Source organism: Lissotriton helveticus, chromosome 7 (genome assembly GCF_964261635.1).
Source record: "Lissotriton helveticus chromosome 7, aLisHel1.1, whole genome shotgun sequence".
Taxonomy (NCBI): Eukaryota; Metazoa; Chordata; class Amphibia; order Caudata; family Salamandridae; genus Lissotriton; species Lissotriton helveticus.
The window spans coordinates 40,716,384-40,741,686 of record NC_136068.1 but is presented as its reverse complement, the minus strand read 5'-3'; the positions used below and the strand labels follow the sequence as shown (position 1 = coordinate 40,741,686).

The window sequence follows — 25,303 nt, the reverse complement described above, 5'->3', positions numbered from 1 at the left end:
CCATCGCTGCGACATTGCTTGTCGTGGAAGCGCAACGCAACCTAAGGTACATTGACGCAAAGTGTCGCATCTAAGAACTGAACTGAACTAAGCTTAAATCTACCATCTTAAAGTAATAGTATTGTGTATTTTTGTCGTTTATGGTCTTGTGGTAACTCTATATGAAGTCTACTTATTTTTTATATAAGACCTGTGTGGTGTCCATTTGTGGTGTTGTCACTGGGTTAATTTATGTGGTCACAAATGCTTCACACACAACGCCTCTGAGATAAGCCTTGACTACTCGTGCCAAGCTACCAAGGGGATGAGCAGATGTTATTTTAGGAGTGTAATCCCCCTTATCCTGACTAGAGGCGAGGGTCCCTATTTGTCACAAGTACCTACCTGTGCCAACTGGAGACCCCCAAATCTAACAGTGACAGAGAGAGAGAGAGAGAAAAGAGTGGGAGAGAGAGAGGAGAGAGAGAGAGAGGGAGAGAGAGAGAGAGGGAGAGAGAGAGAGAGAGAGAGAGGGGGAGTAGAGAGAGCTAGAGATAAAAGGATAGCGCTTATTAATGAAAAAATTATTGCAGCAGGAATACTGCAGCAGATCCATATGGCCTTGGACCAATAAATCCACCAGATCCTCAGTTGTTAGAGAACTTCCCCGCAATTACATTAGCGGAGGTTGAATCACTGATTTATAAGATAAAGTCCAGTTCCCCTGCTGACCATATTCCAACTAAAGTCATTCCGTCTTTAGATGGTAATCTGTCCCCCTCTATGCAATCTCTCATTAATCTCTCCCTAACGGATGGCCATGTACCGCTGGAGTGGAAAGTTGCTCAGTTTAGACTAATTCGTAAGAGCACTAAAATTCCATGGACGGATCTGTCCAACCTCCGTCCTATTTCACTCCTCCCGTTCCTGAGCAAATTAATGGAAAAACATGTAAATACCCACCTCTCCAACTTTGTCGAATGGACAGGATGTTTAGATCCCTCCCAGTCTGGTTTTAGGCCCAAATACAGCACCGAATCAGCATTACTAGCGGTCACAGATAACATCAGGATGACCCTAGATAAGGGCCATTTTATGATTCTGGTGCTGTTGGACTTTTCCGCGGCATTCAACACGGTCTCCACAATATCTTGATTAAAAGACTGGAGGAGGTCGGGGTAAGAAAATCAGCCTTGCAATGGATGAGGAGCTTTCTATCTGATCGCTCCCAGATTGTCAACCTAGGCCGTATCGTTCGGCCCCCATAGAACTGTCCAAGGGAGTACCTCAGGACTCATGTCTGAGCCCTATATTATTTAACATCTATATTGCTCCCTTGGCCAGTCTGCTGAGGGCACATGGGTTCATCCCCATATCATATGCCAATGATACCCAGTTACTCTTTCCATTCAATAAATTCACCTCGTCAGTACAGCTGGCCTTCTCCAATGGGATGAGAGCCATATCACGCTGGATGAAGAATAATTTCCTCCAGTGTAATGTGGGAAAAACGGCGATCATGCTCTTTGGAGAGGCCCCGCTCCTATGGACACCAGACTGGTGGCCGACCGACTTAGGCCCACATCTCGCTCCCAAGTTGACAGTCAAAAACCTGGGTATCCGTCTGGATCATGCACTAATTCTGAAGGAGCACGCTGCTCAGACAGCGGGATCCGGTTTCCATGTAATAGGCCTGCTCCGCCGAGTTTTCCCTCTGATCCCTGATTCTTCCCGGAAAACTCTAGTCCAGGCGCTGGTATTAAGTCGTCTGGATTACTGTAATGGCCTGCTGGTTTCGGCAAATGATGCCACGCTCAGCAGACTGCAGGTAGTTCAGACTCCCTCTCGCCCTCTTCTTATGAAGCTGCGCTGGCTCCCCATCCGCCAACGGGTCAAGTTTAAAATCTGTTGCACTATTCATAAGGCATTGCTTAACTTGGGTCCTTCCTATCTCTCCGAGAGAATCATGCCCTATGTTCCATCGAGATCCTGCCGCTCGAGTGCCAAACACCTGCTGGTGGTGCCTCGAGTAAGAAAAGCAAGGCAGACCAGGAAACAGAGCTCTTTCCCATCTTGCCCCCCGCTACAGGAACGAGCTTTCCCTGCCCTTGAGACAGTGTCTAGATCATCTGCAATTTAGGAAGCTGCTTAAATCCATAATTTTCTGTGCATGTTAACCTTGCGGGACTGCCTCACACCCTCACGATCCATTTTAAGCGCAGAGATACCCCTTTGGGGGTCGAATCTAGCGCTATACAAACAAATAAATAAATAAATAAAATAGAGGGAGAGAGAGAGAGCGGGATTAAGGAACAATGAAAGGGTTGGGTGTCAAGGAGTGACATATTAGGAAGAAAGGGAGAGAGAGAGAAAGATATTAAGGACGCAAGTGTTGTTTTTGCATTCCCCTCTTTACCCCCACACACACCCCACCGGCAAAACTCTATAGCGCCAATCAGAGCAGAATCTTACTCCCCCAAGAAGCTGCAGACAATAGCTGCCTTCTAGACTCCCACACCGCCCACCGTAATAAGGCCCTCTGCCCGAACCCCCCTCCCCCCCTACCCCCCACCCCCCCTCCCGCCCACAGGCTCCTGGGAATTCAGGCAGGTTTCCGCCGCTGACATATCCTGCCCTGCGCTGCTATCTTTAGTGCAGTGAAAGCGCCTCGAGGCCTGCCTCCAGAATCCATCACTGCCATCACCAAAGCGCCCAGAGGCCTCAGCATCTGCAGCGTGCGCTGTACGTGATATTCTGTGTCCTTGGGGATCTATCTAATGTATGGTTCACCTGGTGAGCTGCCCGTCAGCGCAGCCACGAGATGCAGTGTTACACGAGGCGCTAAGAAACCCAGGGGCATATTATCAAGGGGGTTTATCTCCGCTTTTTTGGCTTTAAAAGCCAAGAAAGCGGAGATAAAATTATCTCCCTATTACCAAGCTGTCGCTAACACCAGTTAGCGACAGCTAATAGGAGATAGTGACCATCTTGGGCCCCGCTTTGCATGTCAGTGATATTTATCACTAATGACATGCAAAGTGGGCGTGCCAAGATGTTAGCGACTGGAAACAGTCCCTAACATCGCTATCTCCTATTACCTACTTTTGGAGATAGTCGCGCTAAGCGCGAATATCTCCAAAAGCTAACACCTGCCCAGGAGCAGTTCTTAGCCATGTTATCCAATGGGAGGTGGATAACATGGCTAAGAGTATTTGCTCGATAATGCATGAATATCGCTGACTTTTCAGCGATATTCATGCATTGCGGCCGTTTTTTATCGCATTTGCGATAAACCTTGCTAATAGCAAGGTTTATCTGCGATAAAAATCGCCGATTTGCGGCGATAAAGTTTGTCTCTAAACAAGTTTGAGACAAAAATTATCGCTAGTTGTTGGTAATATGCCCCCCAGTGCCAAAGTGCCCCCTGCCCTAGCACAACCAGGGCAGTACAAGTGTCCTGTGCTCATCCACCGCCCCCTACCCGAGCTCCCCGCCTCTATCCGACTTACCATCGTTGTGAGGATGTATTTGTAGAGGGCAGAGGTCATGCCGAGCTCGGAAGCCTACGGGAGTGAAGCAGAAAACAAGACAGACGTTAAACTTGTGATAAAAGTTTAATATTTGAATATTTGTTTCTACAAAGTGACCAGTGGGTGGCAGTGTAACCTTGCACTATTATTTACATTGAGGAACGTTTGTGTAGATAAGTGTGGCCTCTCTCCTGCAGTGCCTGTCACTTCTACAGAACCCAACAGTGTGAGCTTTCCACAATAGTGCCTGTCACTGGTATAGAACTCCTTGGTGTGAGCACCTGACAGCTGTGTCCTGCCTAAAAACTCATCAGTGTGAGCTCCTACAGCTGTGCCCCCTTACTGGACTCCAGCAGTGTGGTCTCCCTACAGCGGTGCCTGTCACTATTACATAACTCTGCAGTGTAAGCTCCCTATAATGGTGTCTGTCACTATTACATAACTTTGCAGTGTAAGCTCCTTACAGCAGTGCCTGTCACTTTTACATAACTCTGCAGTGTAAGCTCCCTACAGCGGTGCCTGTCACTATTACATAACTCTGCAGTGTAAGCTCCCTATAATGGTGTCTGTCACCATTACATAACTCTACACTGTAAGCTCCCTACAGCAGTGCCTGTCACTATTACATAACTATGCAGTGTAATCTCCCTACAGCGGTGCCTGTCACTATTACATAACTCTGCAGTGTAAGCTCCCTACAGCGGTGCCTGTCACTATTACATAACTCTGCAGTGTAAGCTCCCTACAGCGGTGCCTGTCACTATTACATAACTCTGCAGTGTAAGCTCCCTACAGCGGTGCCTGTCACTATTACATAACTCTGCAGTGTAAGCTCCCTACAGCGGTGCCTGTCACTATTACATAACTCTGCAGTGTAAGCTCCTTACAGCGGTACCTGTCACTATTACATTACTCTGCAGTGTAAGCTCCCTATAGCCGTGCCTATCACTATTACATAACTATGCAGTTTTAGCTCCCTACAGCGGTGCCTGTCACTATTACATAACTCTGCAGTGTAAGCTCCCTACCGCAGTGCCTGTCACTAATACAGGCTTCCCTTGGCAGTGTGGCCCCCCTCTATCAGTGCCATGCCAGTGTGAGCTCCCCCTAGCAGTGCCGAAAAAGCGTGAGCTCCTTCAGCAGTACTATGACAGTATGAGCTCCCCTAAGCAGTGCCATGGCAGTGTGAACTCCCCCTAGCAGTGTCATGGCAGTGTGAGCTCCTCCTAGCAGTGCCATGCCAGTGTGAGCTCCCCCTAGCAGTGCAATAGAAGTGTGATATCCCCTTAGCAGTACCATGGCAGTGTCAGCTCCAACTAGCAGTGCCATAGAAGTCTGAGATCCTCTTAGCAGTACCATGGCAGTGTCAGCTCCCCTTAGCAGTGCTGTGGCATCGTGCGCTCCCTCTAGCAGTTCCATCACAGTGTGAGTTCCCCTTAGCAGTGCCATGGCAGTGTGTGCTCCCCCCAGCAGTGTCACGGCAGTGTGAGCTCCTCCTAGCAGTGCCATAGAAGTCTGAGATCCTCTTAGCAGTACCATGGCAGTGTCAGCTTCCCTTAGCAGTGCTGTGGCATCGTGCGCTCCCTCTAGCAGTTCCATGACTGTGTGAGCTCCATATAGCAGTGCCACTGCTGTGTGAGAGCACCCTAGAAGTGCCAGAAGTCTGAGTTCCCCTTAGACGTACCATGCAGTGTGAGCTCCCCTTAGCAGGGCCTTGGCAGTGTGAACTCTCTTTAAAAGTGCCATGGCTGTATGAGCTCCCCCTAGCAGTGCCATAGCAGTGTAAGCTCCCTTTAGCAGTGCCATCGCAGTCAGATCTCCCCCCCTAGAAGTGCCATAGCAGTGTGACCTCCCCCAGCAAGGCCATAACTGTGTGAGCTGCTCTAGAAGTGTCATGACAGTGGAACTCCCCCTAGCTGTGCCATAGAAGTGGGATCTCCCCTTAGCAGTACAATGGCAGTGTGAGCTCCCCCTAGCAGTGCCATAACTGTGTGAGCTACCTTTACCATTACAATGCCCTTGGAAGCTCTTTTTATCATTGCACTGTCAGTGGGAGCTCTCTTTATCAATGCACTACCAGTGGGAGCTCTCGTTATTATTGCACTGCCAGCGGGAGCTCTCTTTATCATTGCACTGCCAGCGGGAGCTCTCTTTATCATTGCACTGCCAGTGGGAGTTCTCTTTATCATGGCATTGCCAGTGGGAGCTCTCTCTATCATTGCACTGTCAGTGGGAGCTCTCTTTATCATTGCACTGCCACTTGCAGCTGTTGTTCTCATTGCCCTGCCAGTTTGTGCTTTCTTTATCATTGCACTGCCAGTTGTAGCTTTCTTTATCATTGCACTGCCAGTGGGAGCTCTCTTTATCATTGCACTGTCAGTGTGAGCTCTCTACATCATTGCCCTGTCAGTGTGCACTCTATTTATCATTACTCTGTCAGTTGTGTCTCTCTTTATCATTGCACTGCCCGTTGTAGCTCTCTTTATCATTGCACTGCCATTGGGATCTCTCTTTATCTTTGAACTGCCAGTTGTAGCTCTCTTTATCATTGCATTTCCAGTGGGAGCTCTCTTTATCATTGCATTTCCAGTGGTAGCTCTCTTTATCATTATACTGCCAGTGGGAGCTCTGTTGATCATTGCACTGCTAGTGGGAGCTCTCTTTATCATTGCACTGCCAGTGGGATCTCTCTTTATCATTGCATTTCCAGTGGGAGCTCTTTTTATCATTGCACTGCCAGTGGGAGCTCTTTTTATCATTGCACTGCCAGTGGGAGCTCTTTTTATCATTTCACTGCCATTGGGAGCTCTCTTTATCATTGCACTGCCAACTATAGCTCTCTTTATCATTGCATTTCCAGTGAGAGCTCTTTCCCTCATTGCGCTGTCAGTTGTAGCTCTAATTAATATTGAACTGCCAGTGAGAGATCTCTTTGTTATTGCACTGCAAGTGGGTGCTCTTTTTGTCATTGCACTACCAGTGGGAGCTCTCTTTATCATTGCACTGCCAGTGGGAGCTCTTTATCATTGCACTGCCATTGGGAGCTCTCCTTATCATTGCACTGCCAGTGAGAGCTCTTTTTATCATTGCACTGCCAGTGGGATCTCTCTTTATCATTGCACTGCCAGTGGGAGCTCTCTTTATCATTGCACTGCCAGCTGTAGAGCTCGTTATCATTGCACTACCAGTGGGAGCTCTCTTTATCATTGCACAGCCAGTGTGAGCTCTCTTTATCATTGCACTGCCATTGGGAGCTCTCTTTATCATTGCACTGCCATTGGGAGCTCTCTTTATCATTGCACTGCCAGTGAGAGCTATTTTTATCATTACACTGCTAGTGGGAGCTATCTTTATCATTGCACTGCCAGAGAGAGAGCTCTCTTTATCATAGCACTGCCAGTGGGAGCTCTCTTTATCATGGCATTGCCAGTGCGAGCTCTCTTTATTATTACACTGCCAGAGAGAGCTCTCTTGATCATAGCACTGCCAGTGGGAGCTCTCTTTATCATTGCACTGCCAGAGAGAGCTCTCTTTATCATAGCACTGCCAGTGGGAGCTCTCTTTATCATTTCACTACCAGTGGAAGCTCTCTTTATCATTGCACCGCCAGTGGGAGCTCTCTGTATCATTGCACTGCCAGTGGGAGCTCTCTTTAACATTGCACTGCTAGAGAGAGCTCTCTTTATCATAGCACTGCCAGTGGGAGCTCTCTTTATCATGGCATTGCCAGTGCGAGCTCTCTTTATTATTACGCTGCCAGAGAGAGCTCTCTTCATCATTGCACTGCCAGTGTGAGCTCTCTTTATCATTGCACTGCCAGTGGGAGCTCTCTTTATCATTTCACTACCAGTGGAAGCTCTCTTTATCATTGCACCGCCAGTGGGAGCTCTCTGTATCATTGCACTGCCAGTGGGAGCTCTCTTTAACATTGCACTGCTAGAGAGAGCTCTCTTTATCATTGCACTGCCAGCTGTAGAGCTCGTTATCATTGCACTACCAGTGGGAGCTCTCTTTATCATTGCACAGCCAGTGTGAGCTCTCTTTATCATTGCACTGCCATTGGGAGCTCTCTTTATCATTCCACTGCCATTGGGAGCTCTCTTTATCATTGCACTGCCATTGGGAGCTCTCTTTATCATTGCACTGCCAGTGAGAGCTATTGTTATCATTACACTGCTAGTGGGAGCTATCTTTATCATTGCACTGCCAGAGAGAGAGCTCTCTTTATCATAGCACTGCCAGTGGGAGCTCTCTTTATCATGGCATTGCCAGTGCGAGCTCTCTTTATTATTACACTGCCAGAGAGAGCTCTCTTGATCGTAGCACTGCCAGTGGGAGCTCTCTTTATCATTGCACATCCAGAGAGAGCTCTCTTTATCATAGCACTGCCAGTGGGAGCTCTCTTTATCATTTCACTACCAGTGGAAGCTCTCTTTATCATTGCACCGCCAGTGGGAGCTCTCTGTATCATTGCACTGCCAGTGGGAGCTCTCTTTAACATTGCACTGCTAGAGAGAGCTCTCTTTATCATAGCACTGCCAGTGGGAGCTCTCTTTATCATGGCATTGCCAGTGCGAGCTCTCTTTATTATTACGCTGCCAGAGAGAGCTCTCTTCATCATTGCACTGCCAGTGTGAGCTCTCTTTATCATTGCACTGCCAGTGGGAGCTCTCTTTATCATTTCACTACCAGTGGAAGCTCTCTTTATCATTGCACCGCCAGTGGGAGCTCTCTGTATCATTGCACTGCCAGTGGGAGCTCTCTTTAACATTGCACTGCTAGAGAGAGCTCTCTTTATCATAGCACTGCCAGTGGGAGCTCTCTTTATCATGGCATTGCCAGTGCGAGCTCTCTTTATTATTACGCTGCCAGAGAGAGCTCTCTTCATCATTGCACTGCCAGTGTGAGCTCTCTTTATCATTGCACTGCCAGTGTGAGCTCTCTTTATCATTGCACTGCCAGTTGTAGAGCTCTTTATCATGGCATTGCCAGTGCGAGCTCTCTTTATTATTACGCTGCCAGAGAGAGCTCTCTTCATCATTGCACTGCCAGGGGGAGCTCTCTTTATCATTGCACTGCCAGGGGGAGCTCTCTTTATCATGGCACTGCCAGTGTGAGCTCCTTTATTCATGGCCGCCCTCACCACCTACCTTCTTCAGGATAATGTAGGACACTGACGCGTTGGCGTCGATGATGATGGTGGACACCTTGTCGTCACGGATCTCCTTCAGGATGGGGGTGGGGTCATTGTTATCATCTAACATCCGAATTGACAACGTCTCTCGTGAAATGAGAAACTGCCTGATTAGCTCCTCCAATCGCAGGAGACCTGGGGGGAGAAAGGGTGAGACAGTTACAGGAAGTGAGGCGACATGGAAGTGGTTAATGAGAATCTGCGCAGTATTGTGCCTTGTAATAGAATAACAGGGCAGCACTGTATAGTGTGAAGCTCTGCACAACGGTGATGTATTTGCAGTGGGTGTATGTGTGCCCGGGGAGGGTGCAATAAAGGGATAGAGCAGTACTGAGCAGTGTGTGCATGGTGTATGCATGTGCTAGATGTACATGTGCCTATGTGTTATGTTATGTTATGTTATGTTAGGTGATGTATAGAGCGCATGGCTGTCCCAGCAAAGAGACGTCCCTGCTCTAAAAGTCGGAGAGAAGGTGAATGTAATGATTCTGCTACTGAAACAGCCAAGTCTTTACTGCCTTTCTGAACGCCAAAAGATTGGGGATGATCCTAATAGAGAGAGGCATCGCGTTCCATAGAGTAGATGCTAAAACTTTGAATGACCGGCCTCCGACTCTGGCTCTACGGAATCGTGGCATCCGCATCAGGTGCAGATCCGCAGAGTGCAGAGCACGGGTAGGAATATAGTGGTGACCTAGGTCACTTTGAATCAACGGGCCAGAGCCTGCCAGTATTTTATGAGTAGCACAGAGTGCTTTGAACCGGATTCTTTGCTCAATGGGCAACCAGTGGAGTCGACGCAGCACACCTGAAAGAGCCAAACTTAGGCAGTTCAAATAAGGTGCGAGCTGCCGAGTTCATGGTGCGTTGGAGCCTATTGGTCACAGATTTATTAGCACTGAGCAAGAGGCTGTTACAGTAATCCAACCTAACCAGGATCGTGGCTTGTACAACCAGCTGGCACGTGTGAGGGTCAAACAGACCCAGAATTGGTTGCAGGCCACGCAGAATGCCGAAGCAGGTCCCTGCCACAGGCTTGGCGTGCTCCTCAAAAGAGAGGGCGTTTTCCAACCGAATGCCGAGGTTTTTAACCGATTACAAAAAACAGTGGACCCTAGTAGTTTGGGTGATCAGGGTAAGAATAGACACAAACTGGAATAGTATTCATGTCCTTTGTCCAGCCGGACAGGAATTTATTTGGCGATGCACACAATCAGAAAGTAATGTCAAGGGGGCACAGCCGGTGACCCACAGTGAACAAGACAAAACAACAAGTATAGGCAAGAGCGAGCAAATCGGTCTGTTTACTTATAATCAGTGAACAGACTTGATTGTAGTTTGAGTGACCATTAGGGTGACTACTAGGGTCCACTGTTTTTTGTAATAAGTTAAACGCCCAAGGTCCCTAGTGTACTACCTACGGGTTCCCTTGTTTCCTATAACTGAGGTTTTTTACTGAGGCTTTGGGCACGGGAGGAGCACCCAACTCCAGCGTCCACCAATTGTTGCCACAGAGATGGGAGTCTCTGCCTAGTAGGAGGATCTCAGTTTTAGATGAATTTAGCTGACGACAGTTCGCCTCCTTCCAGCCCTCTATGGCTGCCAGATCCTCCTGGAATTTTACCACGTCCTGGCTGGAATCCTTGGTACAGGAAAAGACCAGTGGTGTATCAGCCGCATATGATACCAAATGTATATTACGAGTTTTAGCCAACAAGGCCAGCGGACGAATGTAAATGTTGAACAGGGTCGGACTCAATGCCGACCCCTGTGGGACACCACAGCACAAAGGGTGTGTCTGTGAGTGGAAAGGAAAAAATATGACCTGGAAAAACCTGTCACGCAGAAAAGAAGAAAACCAATAAAGGGCTCTGCCCTTGACACCGATCTCACGCAGCGGATGGATCAAGATGCTATGTTAGACGGTGTCAAAGGCCGCGCTGAGATGAAGCAAGATGAGCGCGGTCAAGTTGTCCTCATCCATGGAGGCTCTTACATGCTCCGTTACAGCTAGTAAGGCTGACTCTGTGCTGTGCTTAGGACGGAAACCATTTTAGGGACGGGTCCAATATGGAGTGAGACTCCCGATACTGCATCAAAATGCCGTTCACATAGGATTCTGTTACTTTGGCTATAAATGGCAAAAGGGAAATGGGCGATAGTTCTCCAGCCTGGAGGCATCAAGAGAGGGTTTCTTCAGGAGGGGGATACCTTTAGCATGTTTCCGAGTTTGTGGAACATCGGAATTGGAAAGGCAGAGATAAATGAGATCCAGATAGCTAGGAAGGAGGCAGTCCTGATGTTTAACAGAAAGATCTGGTTTGAGAGGGTCATCGGGGGACCCTGATTTAATCTTCATAACAAAAGCCTTGAGGCCGTCTAAAGTAATAGATGGGAAAGTATCTGCATCCGAAGAACGACCGCCGGTGGCAGATCCTTCTCCTACCTCGCCGCCAAGACCTGGAACACCCTCCCCACCAACCTCCGGCAGACCCAAGACCTACTGGTCTTCAGAAGACTCCTCAAGACATGGCTCTTCGATCAGTAGTAGCAACAACCCCCCCCCCAAAGCCCCTTGAGACCCTCACGGGTATGTAGTGCGCTTTATAAGTGTCTCGATTGATTAATTGATTGATTGATTGAAAGTAGTCATAAAGTTGGTCCCGCTTCCTGTAGACTCATCCTTCAACGTAGCAGTGGCTTCATACTTCTCATGAAAGCTATCATAAATACCCACCACTTTATTGATGACATAGGTGGCCAGCGCCTCACACTGGTCATTAGAGGTGATGGAACTGCCATCAGTCACCAGAGATTTCATCATATCCTTTAATAGGGAGAAAATAGTTTTCAGGGGATTATTGCTTGTATTAATCTTATTAGCAAAGAACGCGGCACGAGTTTTCCGAATCAGTTTGTGATAGATTTTTTTAGTGGCTATGAATTCTGATTTGGCCGTAGGACTGTAGGAGCGTCTCCAACCGCGCTAAAGAACTTTACAGTTTTTTCTGGTCTTGGCAAATGACTCATCAAACCACTCCTGGGACTAGACTTTCTTAGGATGAATCCATTTGGCTGGAATGCACTTATCTAGTGCCTAAATAATGCAAGCCAGTACTAGCCGCCTTGATATCCGAGGAGAGAATGGGCTGAGTGGTGGCAAGAGTGTTGCGGATGGTAGGATAATCCAGTTTCTGCCATGGGCGTTTATATATAGCGTTATGCCATGAGTGGTACAGTAACAGAAGGATGTAGTACTGTATAGTGTGTGCAGGCTTAATGCTTGTGCTGGGTGTATGTGTACTTGTGAGTGATACAATGCCTAAAGAATGCAGTGGGTCTCTACATAGCGTGATGAGGTATTACTGAACTCTAGCATAGAAGTGTGGGGTAAAAGCAAACCTGAGCATAGCACTAAAGAGGGTTTCGAAGACTAAACACACAGCTTTATGGGGCATTACTGAACCATAGCATAGAAGTCTGAGGTAACAGCAAGTCTGAGTGACTGTAGTGCCAATGAGTTACTGAGTCTGAACACAGCTTCGTGGGGCAGTACTGAACCATAGCATAGAAGTGTGGGGTGACAGCCAGTCTGAGCGTAGCGCCAAAGAGTGTTACTGAGTCTGTGCACAACTCTGTGGGGCAGCACTGAACCATAGCATAGAAGTGTGGGGTGACAGCCAGTCTGAGCGTAGCGCCAAAGAGTGTTACTGAGTCTGTGCACAACTCTGTGGGGCAGCAGTGAACCATAGCATAGAAGTGTGGGGTGACAGCCAGTCTGAGCGTAGCGCCAAAGAGTGTTACTGAGTCTGTGCACAACTCTGTGGGGCAGCACTGAACCATAGCATAGAAGTGTGGGGTGACAGCCAGTCTGAGCGTAGCGCCAAAGAGTGTTACTGAGTCTGTGCACAACTCTGGGGGCAGCACTGAACCATAGCATAGAAGTGTGGGGTGACAGCCAGTCTGAGCGTAGCGCCAAAGAGTGTTACTGAGTCTGTGCACAACTCTGTAAGGGAGAGGTGTGGTGCCGCGGCCAGGGCGACTGACGCTGGAATCTGGGGACCACGGTTCGATCCCCGGCTCCGGCGGCAGGTTAGCCCAGCACCATGTGACTCTGGGCAATAGCTCGCTCAATCTTCCCGACGGCCCCCAGCGCCTAGAGACCCTTACGGGTGATTGTGCACTATACAAATGTGGACTTTACTTTACTTTTCTGTGGGGCAGCACTGAACCATAGCATAGAAGTGTGGGGTGACAGCCAGTCTGAGCGTAGCGCCAAAGAGTGTTACTGAGTCTGTGCACAACTCTGTGGGGCAGCACTGAACCATAGCATAGAAGTGTGGGGTGACAGCCAGTCTGAGCGTAGCGCCAAAGAGTGTTACTGAGTCTGTGCACAACTCTGTGGGGCAGCACTGAACCGAAGCCTAGAAGTGTGGGGTGACAGCCAGTCTGAGCGTAGCGCCAAAGAGTGTTACTGAGTCTGTGCACAACTCTGTGGGGCAGCACTGAACCGAAGCCTAGAAGTGTGGGGTGACAGCCAGTCTGAGCGTAGCGCCAAAGAGTGTTACTGAGTCTGTGCACAACTCTGTGGGGCAGCACTGAACCATAGCATAGAAGTGTGGGGTGACAGCCAGTCTGAGCGTAGCGCCAAAGAGTGTTACTGAGTCTGTGCACAACTCTGTGGGGCAGCACTGAACCATAGCATAGAAGTGTGGGGTGACAGCCAGTCTGAACGTAGCGCCAAAGAGTGTTACTGAGCCTGTGCACAACTCTGTGGGGCAGCACTGAACCATAGCATAGAAGTGTGGGGTGACAGCCAGTCTGAGCGTAGTGCCAAAGAGTGTTACTGAGTCTGTGCACAACTCTGTGGGGCAGCACTGAACCGAAGCCTAGAAGTGTGGGGTGACAGCCAGTCTGAGCGTAGCGCCAAAGAGTGTTACTGAGTCTGTGCACAACTCTGTGGGGCAGCACTGAACCATAGCATAGAAGTGTGGGGTGACAGCCAGTCTGAGCGTAGCGCCAAAGAGTGTTACTGAGTCTGTGCACAACTCTGTGGGGCAGCACTGAACCATAGCATAGAAGTGTGGGGTGACAGCCAGTCTGAGCGTAGCGCCAAAGAGTGTTACTGAGTCTGTGCACAACTCTGTGGGGCAGCACTGAACCGAAGCCTAGAAGTGTGGGGTGACAGCTAGTCTGGGAGCAGCAAAGAGCGTCATCAAGTCTGAACACAGCTTTGTGGGGATTACTGAACCATAGAATAGCATCTCTGTATTCTTAAAACCACTGTCCCAGTATTATTTACTTCTCTGAATCGGCGGTAAAAGAGAACTCAATTATAGCCACATGAGTGGGAAACACACCTTGCTGGGTCAAACCTTGGTTTTGTGCAAAGCCCACATGTATTTTACTGACACAGCAGACTGATAAACCACAGGTTTATTCTACAGTGGCATCTCACACATTGTGTCTGGGCTCAGCGGTATTGACACACACTTAGAGAACAATACAATTAATACAATTACAACTGGCCTTGTGGAAACTGCCCCGGATATGCAGCTTCTAGATTAACACAATACCAAGTGCAGGTTATGGTGGACTTCCAGAGACCTCAGGCTGAGAAGCAACTCGATACCCGGTGCAGATTAAAAAGATATGTGCCCATAGCCTGCAGGAAAGCAATGCCATGTGGAGCGTGAGTTGCAGAACACCTTCAAGTGGCTAAAGACAAGAAAGAACACATTTCATTGTGCAAGTCACAGTGGACGCCATCTTTAACTGGCCTCAGGCTGTAAAGGAGCACAAACCCCAGTTGAGGTGACAGTGGACGCCATCTTTAAGTGGCCCCAAGCAGCAAAGGAGTGCAACCCCTAGTTCAGGTTACAGTGGACGCCATCTTTAAGCGTCCACTCTAATGCAAATAATTCCGAATGCTGCAGCCAGATTGATTTGCAAGGTACCTTACCACCACTCTATCACGCCTTACCTGAGAAACCTTCATTGGCAGCCCGTCATCAGGCACATAAAATTCAAGGCACTCACCCCGGCGCACAGAGCCACCAGGGGCCGAGGTCCGGCTTATCTGAGAGTCAGACTCAAACATTACCATCATGACCGGGCCTTGAGATCCAACCACCTGTGGCTCCTCACCATTCCCCTCTTTTGCAAGTCAAGGACAGGCCTGCAAATCTCAGCAACACCTTGCCACTCCCTCTCCACCTCGCTGCATCAGAACTGGCTTTCCGGTGAGTTCTAAAAACCTGGTTCTTCAACAGCTCCTAAAACCCTGTGTACCTGTATCAGTCGACTGCCTTAGCGCTGGGACGCCTCTGTTGGGGGTAGCTGTGCGCTTTATACATCTCTAAATAAATAAATCTTTAAGTGTTCCAGTGCTGAGAAGAAACACAATGTCCAGTGCAATTTACGTGGTAAGAAATCTTTAAGTGGCCTCTGGTTGAGAAGGAGCCCAATGCCCATTACACGTTACAGTGAAGTCCATCTTTAAAAGGCCTCCAGCTCAGAAGGAGTGCAATGGCTAATGTAGGTTACAGTAGGTGCCATCTTTAAATGGCCTTGGGTTCAGAAGGCACAAAATGCCTAGCGTAGGTTACAAAAGACACTATGTTTAAGCGGCCTCAGGTTCAGAAGGAACACAATGCCCTGTGTAGGTTATAACGGAACCCATTTTAAATGACATTAGGTTGAGAATGAGCGCAATGCTCAGTGCAGGCTATGGTATGCCATCTTTAAGTAGTTCAAGTTCAGAAGGAACACAAGGCCCAGCGCAGGTTACTCTGAACACCATCTTTAAATGACCTCAGGTTGAGAAGGAACACAATGGCCATTGCAGGTTACCCTGAAAGACATCTTTAAATGACCTCAGGCTGAGAATGAGCGCAATGCCCAGTGTAGGCTACAGGTCGGTATCTTTAAGTGGCCTCAAGTTCAGAAGGAACACAAGGCCCAGTGTCGTTTACAGTGAAGGCCATCTTTAAATGGTCTGAGGCTGCAAGGGAGCACAATACCAAGTGCAGGTTACAGTGGACGCCATCTTTAAATGGCCTCAGGCTGAGAAGGAGTGCAATGCCCTGCGCAGGTTACAGTGGACGCCATCTTTAACTATCCTCCAGTTCAGAAGAAACATAATGCCCAGTGCAGGCTACAGGATGCCATCTTTAAGTGACCTCAGACTAGAAAGGAACACAGTGGAGGCCATCTTTAAGTGGTTTTTGGCTGAGACTATACTACACATCAGAACTTTCTTGACTCTTTGGAAATAAAATGTTGATTCCCACAGAAGGGTTTCAGAGAAGGTGGGCATATCATTATAGGTCAAATGGCTACTCAATATCAGATATTAACAGAAATGCAAGGTCAAAATATAAAACTGGGTTCCAAAAATTACACACAGCGATCAATAAATGCTCTGCTCACAATCTGTGCCTTCACGAAGATCCGCAGCGACCTTTCGACGTGTGAGCTGATTGCTCCGTTGTAGCACTAAGCGATTAGACAACAATGGGATTGAGACGAGGAGCCCGTGTTGCATTTATCCCTGAGGTTACTACTCAGAGCATTAGAGCCAGCTGGTGCACTAGGGAGGGTTCCGATCTGCACTGCCGGTGACTCCAGACCCCAAACTATGGTTCATACGGCGTGGCTTCTTAAGGGCTGTTCTGTGGGTCTTTGAATGTAGATGGACTCACACTGCACGCGTGTGGGCTAGCGTCAGGACAGATCCAACTACACATGTATGTATGGTATGTGTCATATACCCTTGCTGATTGCTTCCCCATACCCACAAGCAGGAGTATAAGCCGGTTTTATAGGTGAGAAGAGGCTGTGGTTGGGAAGCATGGGTCTCCAGCTTTCTCAAGTTAAGGGCCCAGGACCAGTAAGAGAAGCTCTTGGGGGCATCAGGAAACCACAGCTATTCACTTGTTGACAAGTGACAGTCCAGTCCATAGCAGCATCAACAGACTGTTATTGTATACTGGACATAGGGCCAGGAGATAAGTATTCAGTGGCCCAGCATTCCAGACTTCCTTACGCAAAGCTGTCAGGTGGGTACACAGTGGACTATGTTTGGAACAGATGGGTATGCTGCATAGCATGCTTGCAACAGACGGGTATGCAGCAGAGTATGCTTGCAACAGGGGGGTATGCAGCAGAGTATTTTTGCAACAGACGGGTATGCAGCATAGTATGTTTGCAACAGACGGGTATGCAGCAGAGTATGCTTGCAACAGACGGGTATGCAGCAGAGTATGCTTGCAACAGACGGGTATGCAGCAGAGTATACTTGCAACAGACGGGTATACAGCAGAGTATGCTTGCAACAGACGGGTATGCAGCAGAGTATGCTTGCAACAGATGGGTATGCAGTAGTGGTGCGGAAATTTGGAAGGGGGTGCGGAGGGAGGAAGGACTCTCCTCCGTCACCGGCTCAGCCACAGGGCGCAGATCCCGGGTTGGGTGGCCAGGTTGAGGACTTGCCGGACCTGGCGGGTGGGACCTCTGTATTCAGAGTCCCCCCGGATTTGACTCTCAGGGGTACTTCTCCGGTTAGGAGGGTGTGGAACTCTGGGAGGGGGTGCAGGGGGAGGGAGGACTCGCCCCTGTCACCAGTTCAACCTAAGGGTCTAGACTCTAGGTTGGGGAGAGAGTGGTGTTCTGAGGGTGTCCCGCTTAGGAGGAAAGGGTGGAACCCTAGAAGGAGTGGTCAAATGGTACTACGGGCCTGGGGCTACTGCCCCCCACTCTGTGAGAGAGCTAGGGCCAGAGACTTTTGGACTGTCTAGAGGCCAGTCCTGGCCACATCCCACTAGGGAACACCAGTGGGGTGGTTTGAATGGTGAAGAGCTGGCAGATTGAAGTTACGGGCCTGCGTCCACCTTTTTCCGCCCCAAGCAGGGAAGCCCATCACTGTGATGATTGGTCTACCCTGGCTTTTGGCTGGGGGGGAGTTGTGTTGGACTTGGCCCTCTTCACAGCATTTTTTTGCTTTTTGCTTCCCCGAAATCTGGAAGTCCCCCTTTGTAATGTACTTGTATAGGCCCTGTGAGGTTAAAATGCCCTGGGTATTGTTAAAACCCATGCTAGGTGCAGGTGCCCTCTACCTTCAACATGGCTGCCATAGGCCCCTGTTACTGCAGTGTGGTCTTGTTAAGGCGCATTCTAGTTGCTAGGAGCTGGCAGAGACCCCAAACATTGTTGCCATTCCAGCCTGCCTTGCCTGCCCACAGTCAGAGTAGGGAAGCTCCTGGCACTTTCTAGAATAGGGGCGGAGCTTAGTTTTGCCGCCTTAGAGGGTGGTCACCTGACCTGGGCCTATAAAAGGAAAGGGAGGGAAACTTTCCAGTCAGTTGGGGCATCACTGACCTGGGGAACCCACGCAGGAGATTTAGGCGGTAGGGCCTAGTCGGGGACTTATGCCACTGAGAGTGACAGGGCTTAGGTGCTGCCTCTTAAGTTGAGTGAGGTGCCCTGAACTAACCCATTGATCTGGCCCGGCGGGAGGGGAACCCAGGGACCATCTACAGTGACCTGCAGAGGAGTCCTGCCTGCAGCCCCCAACTCAACCCCCCCCTTCAAGAAACCAGAAACTGCTATTTACAAGGGCGCAAAAACCATCGAGCGCCAAGAAGAAGAAGAAGTCTAACTGCGCTGACCAGGTACTGGACTGTGCTGCACCTGCGCCCCCTTTGTCCTGACCTGGGTCCCTGCGCTAACCTGCCACTGTCGTGTGGCCTGACCTGCATCATCTGATCTGTCTAATTTACCTCAGCTGACAGAACTTGTCTGTAAAGTGTCCCCCTGCTGTGTGCTGGGCCGCGCTGGGCCTGAATTGCTGACTGCCCTGCCTAATCAGCGCTCTCCTATGGTGCCCCTGAGAAGCGCTGTGGACTGCCGGAATTGTTGTGCCTCTAAGCGCTGTGAAATTGCCCCGAGCGCTAACTCTGCTGTGAACTTGCCCCAAGGCGCTATTATTGTCCCGCGCCGTTCTGCCCTGGAAGTGGCTGCCCCACTTACCACTCCGGCACGGTAGCCTTGGCGCCTTTTTGTGCCCCCTTGGCGGCCCTCGGTGCCAGGAGAGGGCCACCGCCGCTTCGCTGATGGAGGAGATCACCGCTGCGGCGTGGGGGCTCACAAGGCCTTGTACCTGCAGTGGTGGCCCGGCGCTCGCTTGGTGACGCCGGTGCCGCTTTTATCACCCCCCTCGGCGGCCCCCGGCACCAGGAGAGGGCCACCGCAACATTCTTTGAGGCCATCCGAGGCCTGAAGCTGGATTCCAGTATTGCATGACGGGGGCGCGTCACAGCCCCCGCCCCTGCCGCGCTCCCATTGGGCCTGGCTGACGCGAGCTACAACAAGGCCGCCCTAGGCCTCGCTAGGCCTGCCAACGCCTCGCACACCCGCACCATGTGACGGGGGCGCCCGGCCGTGTCACAGGCCGCGCCCCCGCCCCTTCGGGCGCTCATTGGTCGGCCGGCCGCGCCCTTCCAAACGCGACCTCTGATTGGTTTAGCCCCCGTGAAGCACCAGTAGGCCCGGGAACAGCATGCGGACGCCGACGGGCCCCCACCAACCGTCTGCACAACCACGCAAGGGCCCCGGAGGGCCGAAGATTGAAGGTAACCCCCGGGGAGGAGGGCAGGAGGCCGCGGAAGGCCCGAGTCCACCCCTCCCCGTGGGGAAAACTGTGGTTGGGCCCCGTGGCCCTAATTAGGCCAAAGAAGGCCCGTGTGAACTGGGCCAAACCTCTGGGAAGCCCCCTGGGCCCGGATTTGGTGAAGTTAACCCCGTGTTGGGGGGACGGTTTGCTCAAACCTGCCACAGGCAGAATTTAAAAGATCGCCGAAAACGGGCCACTGCTCTATGGCCCCCTAGGCACAAGGGTTATATATGTTGGAAGGAAGGGTTACTCCTGCTTAATGAATCTGGCTAATGACCTGTTGGCTCCTGGGTAAGGGAATGTTATGCTTCCTGCCTGATTCCCAGTGAAATGTTTTATGCTGGCCTAATGAAATGTTGATGTCCTGTCAACCTTACCTAAAGAAAGGTTGGTTTACCTGATACCAAGGGTTATTACTGCCAAATGAATTGTGGCCCCATCTTTAATGGAATGTTCAGCCCTAATGTGATACTCCTTGTTGCCTGATGCAGTGGTTATCTGAATTTAATGAAATACTAATCTAAGCCTTATGTATGGTTACCCTGGCCAGATAAACGGTTCTTCCTGCCCCAGTATTCTAACTTCTATCTACCAGTAGGGTTACTCTTGGGCGCAGAAATGCTTATGCCTGCTTAGTGTAGGTACCGAAATGTTGATTCTGACCTACTGACATGTTTACTGTTCTGTCAAGAAACGTAATTTCTTCCCTGACAGGGTTGTTACGGGATGCGGAGTTGATTAAGGAATCCCACCCTATACTCCTGCAGGGCAATGATTATTGAAATGCGCTGCATTGATGATGAAATGGTCATGTTTACCTTATGAGGTGTTCCCTCTGGTTGAGGAAATGTTTTACCTTCCTGAAACGTTGATTCTTGATGCCTTTTGTATCTGTGCTCCTTTTACCTTAGGCACTGATTGTTCCTACCTGCTGAAATTCTCCACATATGGTAAAGGAAATGGTTATTTAGGATTAATGAAACTGTATTATTCCTATCTGATTTCTAGTGAAATGTTGATTCCTACTTAAGGAACTGTTTATTCATGGTGTAACCTGGCTAATGAAGTTTTTCCTCATTAAATGCCCTGTTTATTCCTGCTAAGGAGTTTTAGGTAATGTTCACCCTTGTTGGGTGAGAGGTTAATTGCGTTACCTACTGAACAGGTTACTTACCTGAAGACCTGTGGACTCTTTCTACAGGAGTTGCTCATCCTTGCCTGATGAGCTGGTTGACCAAGCTAAGTCTTTCATGAAATGTTCACTGTTAACTGATGAAATGCTAATTTTTTCATGAAACGTTATTGCAACATGTTAAATTGGATATTGAACTGCTCCCTTTTCTCCCCTCCAATGAAATGTTTTGATGAGTAACTGATACTGTGATTTTCCACTCCTGAACCTTAATCTTATATAAAAGTTATTTGATTTTTAATCAAACACACTGGAGTGGCGTCAGTCATTGCGTGCCTTTTATTGTCTCAGTGAGTGTGTGCTGTGTAGTCACTTAACACCTAAGCTTTCGGGTGCCTACCTGCTCGTGCCAAGCTACACCCGGGGAACTGGCGACCCCAGTTCCTACAAGCAGTGTATGTTTGCAACAGACGGGTATGCAGCAGAGTATGTTTGCAACAGACGGGTATGCAGCAGAGTATGTTTGCAACAGACGGGTATGCAGCAGAGTATGCTTGCAACAGACGGGTATGCAGCAGAGTATGCTTGCAACAGACGGGTATGCAGCAGAGTATGCTTGCAACAGACGGGTATGCAGCAGAGTATGCTTGCAATAGACGGGTATGCAGCAGAGTATGGTTGCAACAGACGGGTATGCAGCAGAGTACAGACGGGTATGCAGCAGAGTATGCTTGCAACAGACGGGTATGCAGCAGAGTATGCTTGCAACAGACGGGTATGCAGCAGCGTATGCTTGCAACAGACGGGTATGCAGCAGGGTATGCTTGCAACAGACGGGTTTGCAGCAGAGTATGCTTGCAACAGACGGGTATGCATCGGAGTATGTTTGTAACAGACGGGTATGCTGCAGAGTATGCTTGCAACAGATGGGTATGCAGCAGAATATCTATTGGCGGGTGGCCAGTTTTTCCGTCGGGAAGATTGAGCAAATTACTTCACCCCCCGATGGAGGTGCTGCCTGCCAAATTTAGAAATGACCACCAAGCTGGCAGCCATTTCTAAAGAATTGACAGGAACCGCAGTCTCAGCGTTTCCCATCGATGATGTTTACAGTTTGGTGCACAGCTCTGTCAACATGACGGAGCAGTGACCAAACTCTTTTCTTTTTTTTTTTCCAAAAAGGAAATCCCAAAGCAGGATTTTCTTTGTGAAAATAAAAAATTAAAATCTACTCTTGCTATGGGAGTCCTCTCCCATAATGAAGGGGGAATTTTGCAGCTTCCACTACCCCTTAACACCACAGTTTTGCTGGTAGTGATGGGCAGGGAAAACCTAACCTCAAATTTCACCCATCTAAATTAACTGGGTGGAATTAGAGGTCAGCCCGATAGTTCTTACTCTGTAGGGCCGTCAGAGGTGTTTAATCATGGCGGAGACAGAGTAGTCTCAGCCATGATTTTTTTTATTTGATGGAATTTTCAAAAATTACAATCACACGAAAGCAAAAGAAATCATATGATTACAAAAGAGCATGGCATTACAGTGTAGCGATGCTGGTAAAAACTGCATAACAACATCATACATGACAGTGCATCTAAGAGTGGTCATGACTACACCCATACAATCTCCAGATATATATTTGTCCCCCAATAATTCCGACAGAATAAACAGTTATTTGAAACAGTGATTTAGAATGAGGTCCATTCATCCAGGTATGTCTTTAGTTAACTGCAGATCCAGTGGGTTCAGACTGCTCCCGTGTTGGGGCACTATTACTGTCCTGCGTTGCCAATAGGTAGGTTTGAAACGGTTACCAAATATCTACAGGCCGAGAAGCCAGTGGCTGCAGTTGCGCATATGTATCGCTTGTGGTATTACAATATGTCATACTATGAAGCCACGCATTGAGTGTAGGGGACTGTGTGCAGGCCCATTTGAGAGCCACTTCACGCTTGGTGAGAAGAAGTGCTATAGAGACAAAACGGTGCTTGGATTTGGGGAGATCATGAACATATCTCAACAGCACCAGTATCGGCGACGGCACGACTTCGACCTCCACCATCTTAGATATTTCTCCCAATATCGATCTCCAACAACCCTATGTTCTAGTACAAGTCCACATCATGTGTGCAAAGTCGGCATCCGGAGAGCGACATCTCGGACACACGCCAGTACGCAAGGGGTCCATACTATGCAGTTTACTAGGGGTCATGTACGCCCTCCACAGAAATTTGAAATGCAACAATTTGTGCCGGTGATTTGGAGACACCTGACGAGTTTGTGCACAGCACCGACTCCATTGCACATCCGTCAACGGATAACCCAAATTCTGCTCCCACGTGACGCCACCCATACACCCATATCGTGGCACGGAAGCAACGCCACTGGCGCCTTGTACATCCGTGCCACCAAGTGGCTCCCATATCCGCCCTGGATAATCCCGGTCAAGATTGAAAAGTCAGGGGGTTCCAAAGGGTAGCTATCCAGGAATGCACGTAACGTCCCCTGTACTCTCAGAAGCACAAAGTGATCCATCATAGTGGGGGTTCTAAAACGGGGGTCTTCTGTACGCGAAAAATGTGCCCTCCAGGGAACAGATCACCAAACGTGATCAAGTGAAATTTGGCCAGTGTGCGCTTCACTAGGGCCTCTTGCAGTATGGGAACCCAACCATTACCCGCAAGCGGCAACGCGGGGGATTACAATATGCGAGCACCTGTCACCCACAGCAGCTTATGCCAAGCCCAGCTGGTGGTAGAAACTGTCTGGATGTCTTGCGGGTCCCGAGGTAACCCACGTGGTAGCAGAGTATTAACCTCATCGCTGCGGCGCGAATTCTGCCGCAGTGCTGAACGTTCCTATCGCGAGCGTGGTCATGACGGCTCCCAGCCGTCATCAGCAAACGCCCACCGTGACTCATGAGCCGTCATGAGCATGGAAGAGGCTAAGCGAAGCCGGGAGAACCAAGTCGGCCTCAGGCCTATAGTATGGGAACTGAATATCTGCACAGTGCCAATGTCGAGCAAAGCTCGTATGTGTAACTAAGTAATACATCTGAAGATTTGGAACTCCAATCCCCCCCCTCTTTCATATGGCAGTACCAAAGTATCCCAGCCAATAGGGGCTTGTTGACCACCCCACACCAGTCTCAGCCATGATTAAACCTAAGGTCTGCCAGTATATACATTTTGTGGGCGGCCCACATCACTGTTGCAACAGAATATCTACACTGCCAAGGTATAAAGCGGGCATGTGTTTGTAACAGACGGGTATGCTGCAGACTTTGCTTGCAAGAAGCGGACATTCAGCAAACTATGTTTTGATCAGACAGGTATGCAGAGGACTATGATTGGACCAGGTGTGTATGCAGCTGACTATGCTTGGACCAGGTGGGTATACAGAGGACTATGCTTGAACCAGGTGGGTGGGCAGTGGACTATGTTTGGGCCAGGTGGGTAGGCAGTGGACTATGTTTGGACCAGGTGGGTATGCAGTGGACTATGCTTGGACCAGGTGGGTAGGCAGTGGACTATGTTTGGACCAGGTGGGTAGGCAGTGGACTATGTTTGGACCAGGTGGGTAGGCAGAGGACTATGTTTGGACCAGGTGGGTGTGCGGTGGACTATTTTTGGACCAGGTGGGTGTGCGGTGGACTATGTTTGGACAAGGTGGGTAGGCAGTGGACTATGTTTGGACCAGGTGGGTAGGCAGTGGACTATGTTTGGACCAGGTGGGTAGGCAGTGGACTATGTTTGGACCAAGTGGGTAGGCAGTGGACTATGTTTGGACCAGGTGGGTAGGCAGTGGACTATGTTTGGACCAGGTGGGTGTGCAGTGGACTATGTTTGGACCTGGTGGGTTTGCAGAGGACTATGTTTGGACTAGGTGAGTATGCAGCTGACTATGCTTGGACCAGGTGGGTATACAGAGGACTATGTTTGGACCAGGTGGGTAGGCAGTGGACTATGTTTGGACCAGGTGGGTAGGCAGTGGACTATGTTTGGACCAGGTGGGTGGGCAGAGGACTATGTTTGGACTAGGTGAGTATGCAGCTGACTATGTTTGGGCCAGGTGGGTAGGCAGTGGACTATGTTTGGACCAGGTGGGTAGGCAGTGGACTATGTTTGGACCAGGTGGGTAGGCAGTGGACTATGTTTGGACCAGGTGGGTGGGCAGTGGACTATGTTTGGACCAGGTTGGTATGCAGTGGACTATGTTTGGACCAGGTGGGTGTGCAGTGGACTATGTTTTGGCCAGGTGGGCGTGCAGAGGACTATGTTTGGACTAGGTGAGTATGCAGCTGACTATGCTTGGACCAGGTGGGTATACAGAGGACTATGCTTGAACCAGGTGGGTGGGCAGTGGACTATGTTTGGACCAGGTGGGTATGCAGTGGACTATGCTTGGACCAGGTGGGTATACAGAGGACTATGCTTGAACCAGGTGGGTGGGCAGTGGACTATGTTTGGACCAGGTGGGTATGCAGTGGACTATGTTTGGACCAGGTTGGTATGCAGTGGACTATGTTTGGACCAGGTGGGTAGGCAGTGAACTATGTTTGTACCAGGTGGGTGTGCAGTGGACTATGTTTGGGCCAGGTGGGTGTGCAGAGGACTATGTTTGGACTAGGTGTGTATGCAGCTGACTATGCTTGGAACAGGTGGGTATACAGTGGACTATGCTTGGACCAGGTGGGTAGGCAGAGGACTATGCTTGAACCAGGTGGGTGGGCAGTGGACTATGTTTGGACCAGGTGGGTAGGCAGTGGACTATGTTTGGACTAGGTGTGTATGCAG

At 49.5% G+C, this 25,303-nt stretch overlaps 1 protein-coding gene across 1 annotated transcript in view; it reads right to left on the bottom strand.

Annotated features, from left to right (window-relative positions):
• Positions 1–25,303, bottom strand: part of GRIK5 (glutamate ionotropic receptor kainate type subunit 5) — a 1,072,331-nt gene that overhangs the window by 219,208 nt on the left and 827,820 nt on the right. The window contains exons 7-8 of the mRNA XM_078650387.1: positions 8,660–8,838; positions 3,489–3,542 (exon numbers count right to left, since the gene is read on the bottom strand). Of these exons, the coding sequence (XP_078506513.1) occupies positions 3,489–3,542; positions 8,660–8,838 (233 nt within the window). The remainder of the gene's footprint in view (positions 1–3,488; positions 3,543–8,659; positions 8,839–25,303) is intronic.